We start from the raw sequence: 16,476 nt of genomic DNA on the forward strand, positions 1-16,476 counted from the left end.
ACTATAAAGGGGAAATTACAATGTACAAGATTAAAAAGTGGGCTGAGGTTAATCACAAAACAAGTGAAATTGAAAAGGAAAGGAAACTGAATACAAAAGGCTGGAACTTACATCTGATCCTGTCTTTACAGGCTTAGAGAAACTGCAACGTTACATAACTGGAACAATCTTATGTAAAAAGAAACTCTGATCTATCTCCACCATCTCCTTACTCCAACTGACTTAATACTTAAGGGGCATACCACTATAAGGGTGTTGTTCACATGTACAATTGCAAACTGGTATATCAGGAATGCTAGCCAAGTAGGTAATTCAAACTGTGAACAATAGTACACTATGAAAATTGGGTTGTAAACTTGACAGAGAAATAAGACAGAACTGTTTTCCTACTTAAAATAAAAACAAAATGATTACGTAATCAAAGTCTTCTCTGAATGTTCATTACAAGTGTAGTTGTATCAAGTAACAGACCACTAGAGTGAGGAATTAATAATATTGTTGTGAACAAATACAACAATGAGAATCATGATGTGGCATAGATCCTGTCTTTCCTAAGACTACAAAAGCTTAAAAAAAGGATGAAAGATTTTCCACATGGGATTGAATAGGGTGAAGAGGAGCACTTTTAGGGAAGGAATTTCTTTGAAGAAAGAGTATGACTCCAATTTCATGCCATTTTTTCTAATCTAGTATTTGTTTCATCCCCTTTGGTTTTTCTATGGTGGGGGGCTTTTGGAGTCTCAGGGCAAAATCCTGGCAGGACTACTGTTATTGTTTACAATACCATTGCCACCATTCACAATGTTGATGAAATACATCAGAATTTCACCTGCAGATGAAATTCAGATGGAGAAATGATCTTCCCAGGTGAGAATTGTTTCTTCACTTGCAAGGATCATTTGTTCATCAGGTGGTCACTATTGTTATCATTTTCATGGTCACTTTGTTCTTAATTACCAGGTTCTTTTGGGTGCATGGTTGAATGCCATCGGTGCAGGTGTTAGAATTCTCAGTGGACTTGATTTTGTTCTTCCCAACATCAAATTCATTGTAGTGATGATTGGTCAAACTTCAGCTTCACTTGCCCAACCATTTCTCCTTGGGTCTCCTACTAAGCTGGCAGCCCTGTGGTTTGGAGCAGATGAGAGGGCCACAGCAAACATGATAGCATCACTTAGTGAGTTTCATTATTAAAGAACCTCATCTTTTTTCACATCTTTCATGAGGTCACAAATTCCCTTAGCAAGACTTTTGGAACTGGTGGTACTTCTTGTGTCTGACCATTAGTTCTGGAACTTATTAACCCTTGAACTCTCAATAGTGATCAACACATAACTTCTCCCATAGATATTCATAGGTTATTCAGCAAACAGGTAATGAGAATACTCAAATTTATCAGGTAGAAGTTGTTATCTTGATCTAATGCCAAATTATTGTAACTAATTTTCAATAAAATTTGTAGCAGCTAGACAGGAAAATGAGCAATCAGATCTTGGGAGTTAAAAGGTTTAATTGACTGGTCAATGCAGCCAGTTCTGTGACAGACTAAATTTCTTGTGTGCATCTACATGAGATCAGAAAGTTAAGGTAGATTCAAATTTAAAAGAAATCTTGATGAAATGAAAAAATATTTTACCAAAACACTCAGTGTCACTTATAAGCAATGAACTACTGTCAGTAGATCACCTAGACCCTGCTACTCTCAGATCCACTTTGTAATTCTCCTCACTGACTGTCCTTGTTGATAAGGCAGGAGATCAGAATTTGGTCTTACGCTTCAAGCTAACAACCTACCCTTAAGCTGATAAGCTTGTCTTTTTATATGATCTTGGTGCAAGGCAGTATATCTAAATTTAAAGGAGGGTTAACCTAGATTGTAATCACTTTTGGGAATTACATGGTTAATTGACAAATTTTTGTACCTCTACAATTAAAAGACATGTAATGATAAAACTGGCGTACATTTTTTATATCTTGGTAATTTGTTGTTAGCCTTTTTCAAATTGTCGTTTTGTTTTTAATTTTAGGCAATCCCATGGGAGTTATGATAGCTAATGCATTGGCTCCTGTAATTATAAATAATGAAAAAGACATTCCTTTTATGGTATGTTTCTTTAAAAAATGCAGTTTCTAAAAATTACTGAATGCTACTAGACTTTCAGTATTCGTATCCTTACAGGAATTAGTTAATTGTTTTGTAATGTAATACATTTCTTGTGTTGTACACCTATATCATCAATTTGTTACTCATGTTTGTTCAGTCAATTTTTTTTGAGGGAAATTAGCAGTAAGTTGACTTTGAGAACACTGGAAGAAAACATGGATGTTAACAAGTGTTTTTTTATGTTATTGAAACTTAGTTCTTGATTCATGATCATGGTTTCAATTTTTAGTTTCTGAGAATTTTCTTCATTTTTTTTCTGCAGTTGGAGATATTTTCAATTCCTGCTTTCCTTGGTGTTGTCATGGCAACCTTTGGAGTATGCAGTAGCTCCCCACCAACCCCACCCACAGCATCAGCAGAGTCATCATCAGAGCCTTTCTTTCAGGGTCTCAAAAAGGTCTGATAGAATTTTTACTTGTATATTGCTTTGCCCTTGTCCAGTAACATCCTTTGCTATTAAGCACTTTAGCAATGCCTTAACTCATGATTGCATATTAAAACTCTATCTCTAACATGCTGTATATGATTACACTACTTTGTGGTGGAAGAGTATTTTATCACATATTAAGAACCAGAAATACACGTATTTAGAAAAATATTCCATTTTTGTCGTCATTTGTTTATACTAGGTGACTACTTATCCCATTCACACCAGCAAAAAAATGTTTAGTTCAATAGGCCATTTTACAGTTGTGTGCTTAGTTGCCAAGCCTTTGATTTGGAGTGAGGCTGAAGGTGACCTTGTTGTGATAGAGACCAGTATCTAGTTAGCATGATAACAAAGTAATTTGCATTTGAAAAGCACCAAGGTTTGTATCATAACAAGGTCACCCTTAGCCTCATTCCTGTTCAAAGGCTTGGCAACCAAGCTCACAACTGTAAAATGGACTATTGCATTTAGCTGAATTACAATCAGAAACAGAGAACTGAAATACTTAATTTTGAGTAGGATTCAAGTAATTGCTAACTTGTATTTTTGATATGCTAAATTTGAAGTTGACAACATCCTTTTTAGCAGCTTCAATAAAGAAAATGATTCTCAACCGTCTTTAGCAAGACAACTTTAAAACATGTCTAGGCTTTAATGAGAATGCTCCTACTCATTGCAGACATGCTTACATGTCTCATTTGGAGTGGTTGATGAAACAGGCAAATCCCAAATCCAAATCCAGTATTGTCACTCACTTCCCAAAGGTAGACACTTCCCATTGACATGCAGCACCCCTGAATTTGGCACCAATTTAAGGCCATGATACCACATAATCTTGACCTCTTAAACTTCTGAGAAGCTGATATCTCTCTGAACTGGAAAGTTCTCTTCCTCTTCAAATTGTACCCCTTTTGGGAATTTCTACTTTACCCAAATATTATAAGGAAAGAAGCCCACTTCAAACTGTTTCTTGTTGTCTGACATTATTAAAGACATAATATTATACCACTGAAATTTGTTTTTGAATCTTGACAACTATCTTATGTTTACATTTACATAGCCTCACCCTTTGTAATGAGAAACTTCTGCATTTTTGTTCAGCTTTTGCAGAACAAACCTTACCTAGTGTTATTGGTGACGTTTGGTTCTGGGATAGGCCTTTTTACCTGCCTTACAACAATTTTAGAACAAGTTATCTGCCCCAGAGGATATAGTGATGTGAGTATTGTCATGAAGATTTTGCAGTATGTGTCCTGGATTATTAAAATAACAAGCATAAAGAACATACCAGACATTATATTAATTTTTTCCATGCCTCCGGCGCATAATTTACAAACTTTTGGATCATGTGTACTTAAAGCAAACCAATAGAAAATGGATTCTATTGCTTCACCATCCTTACAAGAGGCAAAAAAACTTTTCTGTTGTCCATCTGGTCTGACTTCTTAATACACTTGTTTTTCTAAACTTTCCTTTGTTCTCATAAGCTGTTGCGTTTGTGGATTTTATTATATGAGACTTCATCAAAATTCCAAGCCAAATTATCTGAAAATGTTATTGTCACTTGGAAGTTAAACACATTAATAAGTTATCAAACTCTTTTGACTGTAAAAAAAATGTAGAATATAATATTTAGAACTGGCTTTCAGAGAAATGAAATGGTATGACATTGAACCAAAATATTTTCACACAATGTGCAATGGTGCAACACTGCACTCTGTCTGTTGTTAGCTTCTGATAGCAATTGTCTTTTGATTGTTGTTTAAGGACATGGCAGGAACAGCAGGTGCTGTTTTGATAGCGGTTGGTCTGGTGGGAGGTGGATTCACTGGTGTGTATGTTGACAAAACCAAGAAGTTTAAAGAGACAGCAAAGATTTCATATGCACTGGCTGCAGTATCATGTTGTTTACTCTTATACGTAAGTAATTGATGCCTTGAAGGGTTAACATTGTAAGCTGTCCTCACCGCTGCCTGTAACAGGGTGGAGCCTTATTGTCTTAGACCAGCATAAATGGTTCAAGTTGTACACCAGGACATGATTGTTCAAAGGGTGGATAACACTATCCAGTGGATAAATCTCTATCTGGTGGATAGCCCTGTATGTTTTGTGAAAACTTATCCAACAGATAGTAATTTATCCATTGGATAGCATTATCTGCCCTTTATACAACTGGGCCCAGGACATGGTTGTTCCAATGGTGGATATTGCTATCCACTAGATTATAAACCCTTTACACCCTAACATCAGCTTCCAAGTTCTCCACACTTTCATTTGTTCTCATGACCTTTATGTTTGAGTCAGGGGGGAAAATTGTAGGGAGAAATTAGATGCTAGTCGCTCATAGAGGGTCAAAGGGATAATGATGACTGAAATCCAAGATACAGATTTAAAAAGTAATAATATACATGAAAATAGGTGCTTCTGATTGGCTGAAAATGAGAGCATTTTTCTTGTAATTTGAGTGCAAATTTCAAATAGCATGGTTGCTGTCAAATTTCATCTGTCTTCATTTAATTTATGAATAAGTAATAACATGCAATTTAGTATTAATAAACACTTGCAAAATTTTTGAAAGACTAAAAATTGCAATTTTGTTGGCTTTGAAAAGTTTACTTGTGCTTAATAATGCCAAATGGCATGTCTTTTGAGAAATCATGTTATGGCCTGTACTAATTAATGATGACAATAGGAGATGAGCTTTATTTGTTTGTCTCATGATGGAGTCACTTTCAATGTTGATTGCGACGTTTCAACTGCAGTACTGCAAGTCTTCATCAGGTGATGAGGTCGATTGTTTGCACGTCACTATGTGTAGCACGTTGGTTTGCTGCTATTGGTGCATTTTGATCCTCATTATAATTCTGGTTGTTGATTGGTGTTCCCTCATTGGTCCTCATTGATAGGCTGTTGTGTTGTTTGATCATGGGTATCCAAGCTTCAGGAATTTTGATTCCACTATCCCTATTGATGTTGTTGGGATGAAGTCCTATATGGATAGCCTCTTTGACCCTACTTGTGTACCAGTGAGGGTAATGATCAATAAACTTAACCTCGCTCCAAAAGGAATATGCACTGTTTTGTTATAAATCAATGTCATTGCCTGATGAAGACTAGCAGTATTGCAGTCAAAATGTCGTGATCAACATCCAAAGTGACTCAATGGTGAGACAAAAGAATAAAGTTCATCTCCTATCCTGCACTACAATAAACAATAACCACATATTTTATTACATAATGCTGACAATGCTCTCAAATTTTCACTAGGTGAGTAGCAAGCCTGGTCAACCTGCTCTTGTTGTGGCCACCTGTGGCTTGTTTGGTTTTTTTTCGTTTGCCCTCATGCCAGTCTGTTTGGAAGTAGGAGTAGAGTGTACCTATCCTGTGGCTGAAGCAACAAGTGCTGGGCTGCTGTGGATGGCAGGGTATATTGGTGGTTTTTTTGTTGTTGTTACTTACTACTGTCCCATACACAATCCTGACCTCCCTGACTCTAGCAATCAATTAATATTGAATGACAACTTTTGTGATCCCTCATTCAAACAAAACGTCTGAGTGTGATATCCAACGAAAGTTCATAATGGAGAACCTTTGTAATGGGCCTTGCTTGCCATAGAGTCTCTGTGGCTCAGTGGTGGAACATTGGAGCTGAGAATCCAAAGGTCTGAGGTTTGATTCCTCATAGGACTCAGAAGTTTTTCTTTGTCCCTCACAGATGAAAAACATCTCTCTCTAAAAAAAACTTGCTCTGGTATTCTTCTCTCACTGGTGATTAGATTTACATCTGATTGACAGAATACACCAAGTCTGCACTCTTGGTTGTGTGGTGTGACTGTCCAGGTAGAGGCAAGTCATTTTGATACAAAGTGGTTTTGACACAAGTCAATTTGATGCAAACCAAAGTTGATTACTCATGACCATGAGCCATTTTCGGTCAACACTCTCACTGGCCATCATCCCCTTGTTGCTTCATGCACATTGTAACAGTTTCAGTCACTTAACAAAGAGTCAGCACTACTTTACAGGGTATAACTTTAACCTAAGAATTTTATTATTTCTTCTTCACAGTCAAGCCACTGGGGTAATATTCATATTAGTTTCACAAGCTTTAGCATTTCCCAAAGTTTTCGAAAAGTCCAAGTGTCATCAGAAGTCAGGCGACAAGGAAGTTCCGGATTATCTGTATTCCATGATTTTTATGACGTCAGCGGCTGTTGCTATGGCAATTTTGATAATCTATGGCTTCAACCCTCCTTACAAACGCCTCCAGATGGAGCAAAGAAAAGAGGCTCAGAAAATTCTTCAAGCTGGTGCTGAGCAGAGACTTCCAAGTATACCTAACCCGTCTGACCCAGACATCAAAAACTTGTGCTAGGATAAAACTTGCAGACATTTCTTTTAGTTTTAGCAATGGTGGTTTGTTACTTCATCAGAGCGTATTTTGACTGACCGTATAAACCCTTCACCGGAACTCTAGAATAAAGGTAAAGATCACAAGAGGCCCATGGGAACAAATGTCTTCACTAAGCTTGGAATCACAAGTGTCTAAGGGGTTGATGGTTTGAGTTCTGCATCTGGGTCCAGTTGTTCAAAAAGTGGATAACTACCTAACAAATAAGAGTTAGAGAACGTACTGCGGTATCTGCTGGATCAGGGTTCATTCAGTGGATAGCGTCATCCGCCCCTTGAACAGACGGGGCTTTGGATAGCATATAGAAATGAAGCAAAACTAAGCGATTTAAAATTACTCTTCAAAATGATTTGAGAATTGCTTTTTAAGGCAGTGTACTGTTCCAAAAACTATCCTTGCCTTCCTCCGCACATGTTCACAAATAATTTGCGGGGAAGCCAAGTTTAAGAGAGTACGATTTTTTCAAAAGCGCATTAAGGTAAATGAAGATTTTGTCAGCCGGAAAATACTTCGTTAGCTTCATAAGGAATCGGCGATCTTAGTCAGAATGAACTGAGTGGGCAACAAACGCTTCGAGAGGCGTACGTTTAGAGTTCAAGCCGACTCAACTCGATAGTTGATGAATTTAATAGTTTCATTTTCACGATCCTCAAAGTTGTACTCGTTCTTTTCAGTGGTCATGTTATGGCTGCAAAGCAAAATGACCTTCAAGTTACAGAAAAAAGTTAAATAATGTAACTCTTTACCTGGTGGGTGTAGGACTTGATTAAATGTAACGCGAACCTAAAAAAATGATAACTAGGTTATTTCATATATTTTATATAAACGTATTTAAATAACGCTTGTGGTGCTTGTTTTTTAAAAATCCTCAAGGCGTTAAGTTTATGTGAGAATTATAAATGATATAGAATGGAGATACATGGAGGGATGCATACGATAAACGCAGTTAAATTATGCTGATTCTTTAATAAGTTCAACCGAGGAATTAGCCAGATATCATCTTACCACAACGGTTCTGAAATTATAGCGAGACACGTCTTTAACAAAGAATGCGCTCAACCATGTCTTTAGGTTAATACTCCTGTGGTTTATTTTTATAAAATAAAGTATTTTTATTTTTATAAGGATTAAGATGTGCTACTGAGATCATCGCATATAGTGCACCTCGTGCCTCAGATTTTGCGCCCATTTAAGAATCGATAGAAGCCACGAGTTTTCATGAGTCGCAAGCAACTGTGAGAAAGTTTTCAATGGTAAGACAGCGGGATGTACCGATGATGATCTATCAACTGCGTCTTTCAGAAAAGCCGGTGCATGGCGCCCAACATAATTCACCGAAGGATTAAGCTGACATGTCTCAAGATAGTGATGACTCTGATGTAATCTAATGCAAAGAAAGCAATTTAAATGTGGTCAAAAGCATATCATAATTCTTTTTCTTGCCTCTGATTGTGCCGGAGTTTTACCCGGTACTGAGTTCTTCGTTTAGTGCATGATTGTTGTGTCTGCCGATAGTGCGCATTCCGTGTCCTGCCTTCTTTTGTACTTGACTGATTACGTCTTCGCATAGCACTCACTTACTTTCAATGTGCCAGATTTGTAGGTCTCCTGATATCGCTCACACCATCTTGCGCCAGCTTGTTGCGTCTCCTGATAGCGTGCACTCCGTTTTATGCATGACTATGGTCTCCAGTTAGCGCACACTCCGTTTTTCTCTCCGATTACTATGTTTCCCGGGCGTGTAATTTCGATTTACGTCTCGTAATAATTTGCATACTGACTTGTGCCTGATTATTACGTCTCCTAATAGCGTGCACTTCGTCTTTGTGCCTGACTGTTTCGTCTCCTCAAAAGTGGGCTTTCTCTTTTGCATACGATTGTTACATCTACCGTTAGCAGCACTCTGTTTTGTGCTCTATTATTACGTCTCGCAGTAGTGTGCTGCTCGATTTGTCCCTGATTGTGAAATCTTCCGATTACGCACACTCTGTTTTGTAAATGAATGTGACGTCTCTAGTTAGCCAGATCGTCACTTCTCCCGGTAGAAAGCTCTTCGATTTTCGGGAAATTTCTGCAGCTTCTGAAAACACAGGCAATATTTATCCTTAATTTTGCTCGGCTCCTTGCGATTACCTATACTAATTAATTCGTCTTCTGATAGCGCACGCTCCGTTCTGTGTCTGACTGTTACGTCTCCTGATAGCGCACTCCGTTCTGTGCCGTACATCTTTCGGTGGTGCGCAGTCCCATTCGTGTCTGATTATTACTTTAGGTAACGCTATCTCTGTTTTGCGTCTGATCTTTAAGTTCCCCGTCAACGCACACTCTGTTTAATTTATTCGCCTGGTTTATTTGAAGTCTCCTGGTTGGACAAATTCTTGTTCTTGATGTTGTGTCTTTGTTAAAGCAGTAACGTGACTCATGTTTGATCAATCTTTTGTTTGACTGTTACCTTTCCCAGAAAAAAATTATCCTGTGTTATTTCATGTTGTCCCATAACAATTATTAATGCAAAAATGTTGGATTAAGTTGGTGTTAAGTATCCTTAGGACCTTAAGAACCCCTGAAAGTTTCTTAGTGGTGCTCACTATTCAACTCTCTGTCTTCCTTTGGCTGCACCGTTGCGCTCCTTCCGTTTACTAAGTGGCTAGAACATTCACGAAGTAGGGAGAAAGGCTACGATTAATTTTGAGTTCTGCTCTTAGCTTTAAAAGGAACGGAGCACAGTTAGTTGAGGCTTCTCTTACCATACGGTTTTATGAACATCATTTTTTCAAGCCCGGGAGTCGTACTCTAGTTAGATTATGGGGGTAAAGAAAGAAGAAACTTTAATGCTGCATCGGTGGGGGATTACAAGATATTTTGGTTTTATCAAAAGAGTTGATAATATAAATAGTCCATCGTCAGGAGCCCATTGGGCTCCTGCCACCGTAAAGAGTTTCTAAAGCTGACGTTTCGAACTTTCACCCTTCATCAGAGCAAATGGTTGCCGACATACTGTTGTATTGGGTTCCAGTCTGCGGTGATTTGGGCCTAGTCTGGTAAGGGGGGTTATTTGCATGCGGTTTGAAGTCGCACATACTTTGGCTGAAAAGCGTTGGTTATCGACTTACTGGCACATCGCTTTCGGAGAATTTCAGTCATCTTCTCTTTGTACCCCGCTGCTTTTAGGTTCGGAGTTAAGTCCCTTTTTAATGGATACCAGTTGCGGCAGGATGCACAAAAGAAAAGGGCTGTACTTAATTCTTATCGTCCTTAAAAGAGAAAGATCAGCGAGGATCGTGAGAAGATTGAGCGAGTCAATGAGCAAGGCAGCGTTGATAAAATCTGAGCCAGAGCAGGTTGTCAATTGACAACGTATAAGGCAAGACAAAAGCCGTTACGGTTTGCTTTCCATCATAGATTGCCACTAACATCAGTAGTATTTTTACGTGACTGAGCGTGTTTAATTATCCATTTTGTATCACTTTCATCTGTCTAATCTCCACTCCCTCCCCCCTCCCCCCGTTCCAAACTTATGGGATTGACATTACGAGGACTAATTCAGGAAAAATTAACAGTCACTTGTTCTGGGAATTCGGTATTTTGTACAAATTATGGCTTATGATTATTGAATGCTCCTATAAATTCCATTCAGTGCCATTTTTCATATACTGAATTGCTAAAACAAGATAAGACATTCTGATTCCCCTTCCAGAGAGATTTACTCTAATTCAGAATATCATGTCGCAATGTGCTGACTATACTTTTCAGTCGAATATCTATTCCTTCAAATGAAAATGTTACACCAGATACCGCCTATATTTTTGTATTCCAGTAATGAACGAAGAATGTTTGAGCTAAACATCAAAACACATGTACATATTGTAGGGCTATTTTTTTAATAAAGTATCGATACGCTTCGTTACGTGATATTTGAAGTACTTTCCCAACGATACTCGTTATCAAGGCCTGCTCGTTATCAGTCCCCCAAATCATTTCGTGAAGATTTGGTAATCTATTTGGTTTTCTGAGTACGAACGAACCTGGAAGATGGATAGAAGAAATATTGCTAAAGATCTGAGAGAGTATTCATTAACTCTTACAGGCCTGGTAGGGTTACAGCTACCATGCCTGGTTTCTGCAGCACAACCTTCCTCGCCACTGGCTCAATTCCAGTCTTATGGTCTCCTATTCAACATGTCGAGTGCAACTTTGAAAGATCACTTCTCTTTCTCCCCCGAAAATCTCGCTCAAGGACGATATCACACTCTTGTCACGAACCTTTTCAATCACCAAGGTAAGCTATGGTATTCACCTCGTGAACTTTGTGCCTTCGTCTTCAACTTAATTGTGAAGCGGGTTTTAAAACCAAATGTGGTGATGCAACAACCATAAATCGATGGTTGTGAAAATTGTATTAGTGACGCAAATGATCACTGTTGCTTTTCAACTTTTCAATCTGACGATGAGCTACAAACGTGTAGCAAATGCTACCAATATATACCATGTTGTGGTTTCAATGTAAGTTGGTTTGATTGGCATGTGATGGCATGCAATTTTTGAAGTTCAAGGCCAAAGTATAACTATTCATTAACTGCTCTACTGCTATAAATAATTTGTTTATTTCGCGGAAACCTTGACATAACTCAGAAACAGACACACTGGACAGAAAGTCAGAATTCTTAACTCATGGACCCTTTTGGCCTTTTTTGATCTTAATATTGGCTTCATCAAACACAACTGCATGCTGTGATTTCTGTTTAGCTTGATTTAACCACAGGTGGCCCAAGCTCCAGCTGTGAGATGATTATCTTGCATAATAAGAGTCATGGCAAAATTATAAGAGTTTGTACAGGAATATTTACGACCACTCTTAGGAATAAAAAATACAGTCAAATTCGCAATGAAAATACCTTACCTTACTTCCACAGTGTATCATTTGCTGTCTGACAGCTTGCTATGATGAAAAAAAGCTATTTTGGCAAATTATCCATTTCTAGGTTTACTACGTACATAATAAAAGCCCAAGGCTGCACACTCCATTTCTGAATGCTTGATCCACGAAGTGAAAAATCTAAGCTCAAAATGACCAGGTGGCCACAAATCCAATGCAGAATCCAAGTACATATACTGTAGTTTAATTTCAATTCACTATAAACTCAATCTTCCCCATTAAATTGATGCTACGCTGCAGTTTGCTGAAAAAATTTCCAGTTTAGACCTTTCTAACATTCATTACACAAACACATTCCCAGAAACCTCCACTGTGAGATAAATATTTCAACATAATAATTTTTATAAATGAGTAGGGTGCTTCAAGTGTGAGAAAAATTATGAACAGCTATCAGTTACAATTCTCAAAATTGGAAGTTTGTACATCCTTTCTGTGTGGATTGTGTGATGTTTCATGGTTGCTTATGAGCACAGACATTATTATGCCACAGCCATGTAAGATCTCTGTGGATGTAAAGTCTGTCCAACCTTCACCTTTGTTTGATGGGCAGAAATAAAGCCTTTCATCCCCAGGTTTAAAGGCTGCTGCATCTCTGCTGGTCTGTCACTGTATCTCTACTCTCCTTTTGTGACACGTGAAAAGAAGATTTATCCAAAAATAGTTTCAGGTGTTCTGGTATTTGTTAGCATGTTTGTTTTGTGTTGTTTACTTTTTACTTATAATATTCAATTTATTTCTATATATGGTCTTATGCCCAAAGGTTATTTTTCTGCTTTTTATGTGAGAACACGTTGAAATCTGCATGGAGTGTGAGTATTGGTCATGCAAGCAGCTGGCAAGTGCGAGCAGAGAATACCTGTTCACCCTGTTGTGTTTTTAGACATAGCTATCCAATATACTTGACATCACTATTCTCACCAACAAGAACCAATACTTTATTAAATGTACAATAACATCCTTTGGAAGCCCTTTATTCATTTTCAAATGAGACAGACATTCAGGAAAGACTGAAGATATTTAACAGATTCATTGTTCAGAGGGAATGTTTGACTTGGATTGCTTACAACTGGGTTTAGAAAAATTGTGTTTAGTCAACTTTTGGGAGCAGAAGAGCATAATCATTAGTATGCCATGGGCATTACTTCTCTGCCTACCTACTGCTTGCGTAACTCATGCTCAACACTTGTTTAGAGTGTTGTGTATAGGCTTGCAACAGGACAACAGCTCTAGAAGTACCACAGGGAGCTTAACCCTTCAATCTTTGCAATGTTTGTTAATTTCTATTTTTCTGACTCTATTTCATAGATGAACAGCACCTATTCAATAACTTTGCTACACTCGTACCAAATGGTTACCATGTTCATAGACGCTTTGGTCGAAAGCATTTATTGGCAGCATTCTTTGGGGGTGGAGTTGCTGGAAATCTCACCCAGTTTTGTTTCTACATATTTCAAAAAATCCGCTGGGAGACTGTTCTACCATCACCAAATTCTTGGGGTCTTCTTGGGGATTTCTTGGGCAACAAAGCAGACATCTTGCAAAAGTTTGCTCTTGATAAAGCCTTTACTTCAATTCATGGAACAACATCGTGCAAAGGTGCCAGTGCAGCAATTTGTTCTATTGTCGCCATTGAGACATGTGCAAATATTGTTTCCTTATATGACAAATACATTGAACTAAGAAGGCGGCGAAGGTTAGGAATAGCAGATCGAGAATGGGACAATCAGATGACGCAAGAAATGATGTATGAAGTGTGCCATTTGGGGCTTGTAATCATAGTTCTTCTGAGTGACTTGGTGCCTCTATTAGACAGTACAACTCCTGGTAAAGGAATCATTAGCACATTTGTGGCATACTCTGCAGATGGCATTGGTCATGCAGCACATATGGGGGGTTTCATATTTGGTGTTTTATATTATTTGATTGCATTATCTGGTAACAGAACACCGGGTAATAATAGATGATCACAATAAAGCTCAATTATGGAGTGGGAAGTTACAGAGATTTACTGGACCAAAATGTTTTAATGGCCAGTAAATTCTTACTCCATCAAAATGTACAAACTGGTATTTTTAGGACATAAATATTAGAACCGTGCCAAAAGTTTAAACTTTGTTACGTCAAATATTTTCTGTAATATTGGTCACACATGCTTCCTTTTAACAGACACTCCTTCTGGAGAAAGAAGTCCCTTGTAAGTAAAGAAGGTCTTTTTCTTACACCACATGAAAGTGATCGTCCTTAAATTTAGTCTCTCAGGATTGTTCAAAACACTATTGAACTAACCCAGGATTATAGTTAATTTATTTTTTTTTATTTTTTTTTTCTTTCATAGCTTTTCAAAGAGCTTTCCTGTTAACATTTTATTATATTGTCTTATATTTCACTTACTAAAGATCATACCAGATACACTTTGCACAACCAGGCCTTGGTAGACTGTAAGTTATGTCCCATTACCTTTGATAGACCATAAATAATGTTTATCAAAATCATAGCAAAGGTATTGAATGGTGTGCATCAAACAAAAAATTACTTTAAGAAACAGACTGAAGTTTTTGTCATTCAGCTGTGAAAAAATGTTACCAGCTCACAATCACCAGACAGTGATCGAGCTGTGCCATCAACTGAACTTTTGGCAACATTGATGCTGAGCTTATATGAGGGATGCATTCACTTGGTATTTATTTAATAATTCTTAAAAAAATTAGTAACAGTATTTTAATTAATAAAAGTGTTAATTTTACAGTGAGACAGAAAAATGAAAAAACTCTTATTTTACAGTTTTATTTGGTAGTATATATGGGTTTGCATTTTCACTAAGACAAGCTTGCTTTCCACCACTCTCTCATGTTCAGTCTTTGTTCCTACCCAAGAGGAGGAGCACAGGCTCATGTTCCCAAACAGGGGCTGGTAATCGAGCTTCATCCTAGCAGGCTCCCAAAAGTTAAAGTGGCCTTAAACTAAATGGACATCTGCGTCAGACCACAATTAGAAACCCAAAAAACAATTCCATAGTTTCAAGCAATTTAGTACTGTAGTGCAGTTACTTGGGTATTAATATACATGAAAAAATTATGTGCTTCTAATAGGCTGAAAATTAGTGCTTTTTTCATGTAACATGAGTGCAAAGTTATACTATGAGTGCAAATTACAAATGGCATGAGTATGCTGTTAAAATATAGTCTTCCCCAACTTTGTGATTTTTTTTCATGTAAATCAGAAATTAAGAAGCAATAACATTTGTTATGTAATTTGGTGTAAATAAGCATTTGGAAAATTTTCATACTTCAACTTGCACTCACCCTACAGCCTATTAATACCAAAGTGCAATTAAAATCATGTTATTACTTATACTAATAACATTCAAGCACAAATTATAGGCTTCTGATAGGCTAAAAATGAGTGCATTTTCTATTTAACACAGGTGCAACATTGTAACACAAGTGCAAATCAAAGTAATGTGCACACTGTTAAAATTCTGAATGACTTTATTTTCTGTGATGCTTTCTTCATGTAAATTATTACCAAGTAATGACACTATTTCTCACGTTAATTTGTAAAAAATAAGTGCTTGAAAATTTTTCAAAAACAAACATTCTAAATTCTAATTCAACCTGAAAACAGTGGACAAGAAGAGCCACCTCATGGACTGTCCACTGCAAAATCCCATTATTATTATAATAATAATTATTATTATTAAGTTTTCTTAATGGATGTAATTCATTTTAAGGCCTGGTTTGTCTTTCAAGGCAAATAACCTACAGAAATTTCCATTGGAACTGGAGAAAAATTAAAGTAGTTTTCAAAAACTCTTACAAGCCCAACAGAAAGCACATCATGATATTGCAATACTTTGTTGTAAAATCTATGAAAATCCCCACACTTCAACCCTTGTGGGCCACAAATACAGTGCAAACATGAAAACATGTTTCCTGTCTCTACCGCTTTCATTTGTTGTTTAAGCAGGCTTTTGACAAATCTGTTTTAAATGACTGTACAACTACCATTGACACCCAACCTTAACGTCAATTTGCTAAATTTCAAAGTTCTGTAAATGTCACCTATTAACTATTGCTTCTTATTGTTAACTGTTTCATGTACCCATGGCCTTTTCATTAATGAATTGAGTTACTGCACAAATTTCATTGTAAGTGCTTTCCTTTCAAGTATTCACCTTGTCACTTCAAGGCTAAGGAAATATTCTTTCCCAAATCAACTCCATTTCAAAGAATAACTAATTGTCAATAGCATCAGTGCCACAATCCTTATCTATAGTCAACATTAACAATTTCATTACTGTTATTACTATCAGTATCATTATTCTCCTTAATTCTATGGACACTGAAGTGATCCAGGAGAAATCCCAAAATTATTAGCTTTAAAATAATTATAATTGTAATGATAATAATCCACTTCATCAATTTTTTTTTTTATCATTCATAGTATTGGTTACAGAGCCTGCAAATTATCATGCAATTTCAGCTCACAGGGCAGTTATTGACCCTTTCACCCCTAAAAGAGACTGGCATATAATT

At 37.1% G+C, this 16,476-nt stretch overlaps 2 protein-coding genes across 2 annotated transcripts in view; both read left to right on the plus strand.

The window, feature by feature from the left end:
- LOC131786335 (solute carrier family 49 member A3-like) overlaps positions 1–8,132 on the plus strand; it is a 13,123-nt gene extending 4,991 nt beyond the window's left edge. The window contains exons 3-9 of the mRNA XM_059103376.2: positions 961–1,177; positions 2,028–2,104; positions 2,427–2,561; positions 3,696–3,812; positions 4,362–4,514; positions 5,862–6,019; positions 6,663–8,132. Coding sequence (XP_058959359.2) covers positions 961–1,177; positions 2,028–2,104; positions 2,427–2,561; positions 3,696–3,812; positions 4,362–4,514; positions 5,862–6,019; positions 6,663–6,969 — 1,164 coding nt within the window. The 3' untranslated portion in view covers positions 6,970–8,132. The remainder of the gene's footprint in view (positions 1–960; positions 1,178–2,027; positions 2,105–2,426; positions 2,562–3,695; positions 3,813–4,361; positions 4,515–5,861; positions 6,020–6,662) is intronic.
- A 2,833-nt stretch (positions 8,133–10,965) lies between these two features.
- Positions 10,966–15,254, plus strand: LOC131786307 (uncharacterized). Its single transcript, XM_059103347.2, has 2 exons — positions 10,966–11,284; positions 13,247–15,254. The coding sequence occupies exons 1-2, from the start codon at positions 11,038–11,040 to the stop codon at positions 13,903–13,905; spliced, it is 906 nt and encodes a 301-aa protein (XP_058959330.2). The 5' UTR covers positions 10,966–11,037; the 3' UTR covers positions 13,906–15,254.
- The last annotated feature ends 1,222 nt before the right edge of the window (positions 15,255–16,476 follow it).

This window comes from Pocillopora verrucosa, chromosome 1 (assembly GCF_036669915.1).
Source record: "Pocillopora verrucosa isolate sample1 chromosome 1, ASM3666991v2, whole genome shotgun sequence".
NCBI classification, from domain to species: Eukaryota; Metazoa; Cnidaria; class Anthozoa; order Scleractinia; family Pocilloporidae; genus Pocillopora; species Pocillopora verrucosa.

Bases quoted from the DNA above. Each gene is read 5' to 3' on its own strand.
- LOC131786307 (XM_059103347.2), top strand. From the start codon at position 11,038: ATGGATAGAAGAAATATTGCTAAAGATCTGAGAGAGTATTCATTAACT. The intron at 11,285-13,246 runs GTAAGCTATGGT...TCTATTTCATAG, and splicing joins GAACCTTTTCAATCACCAAG to ATGAACAGCACCTATTCAAT.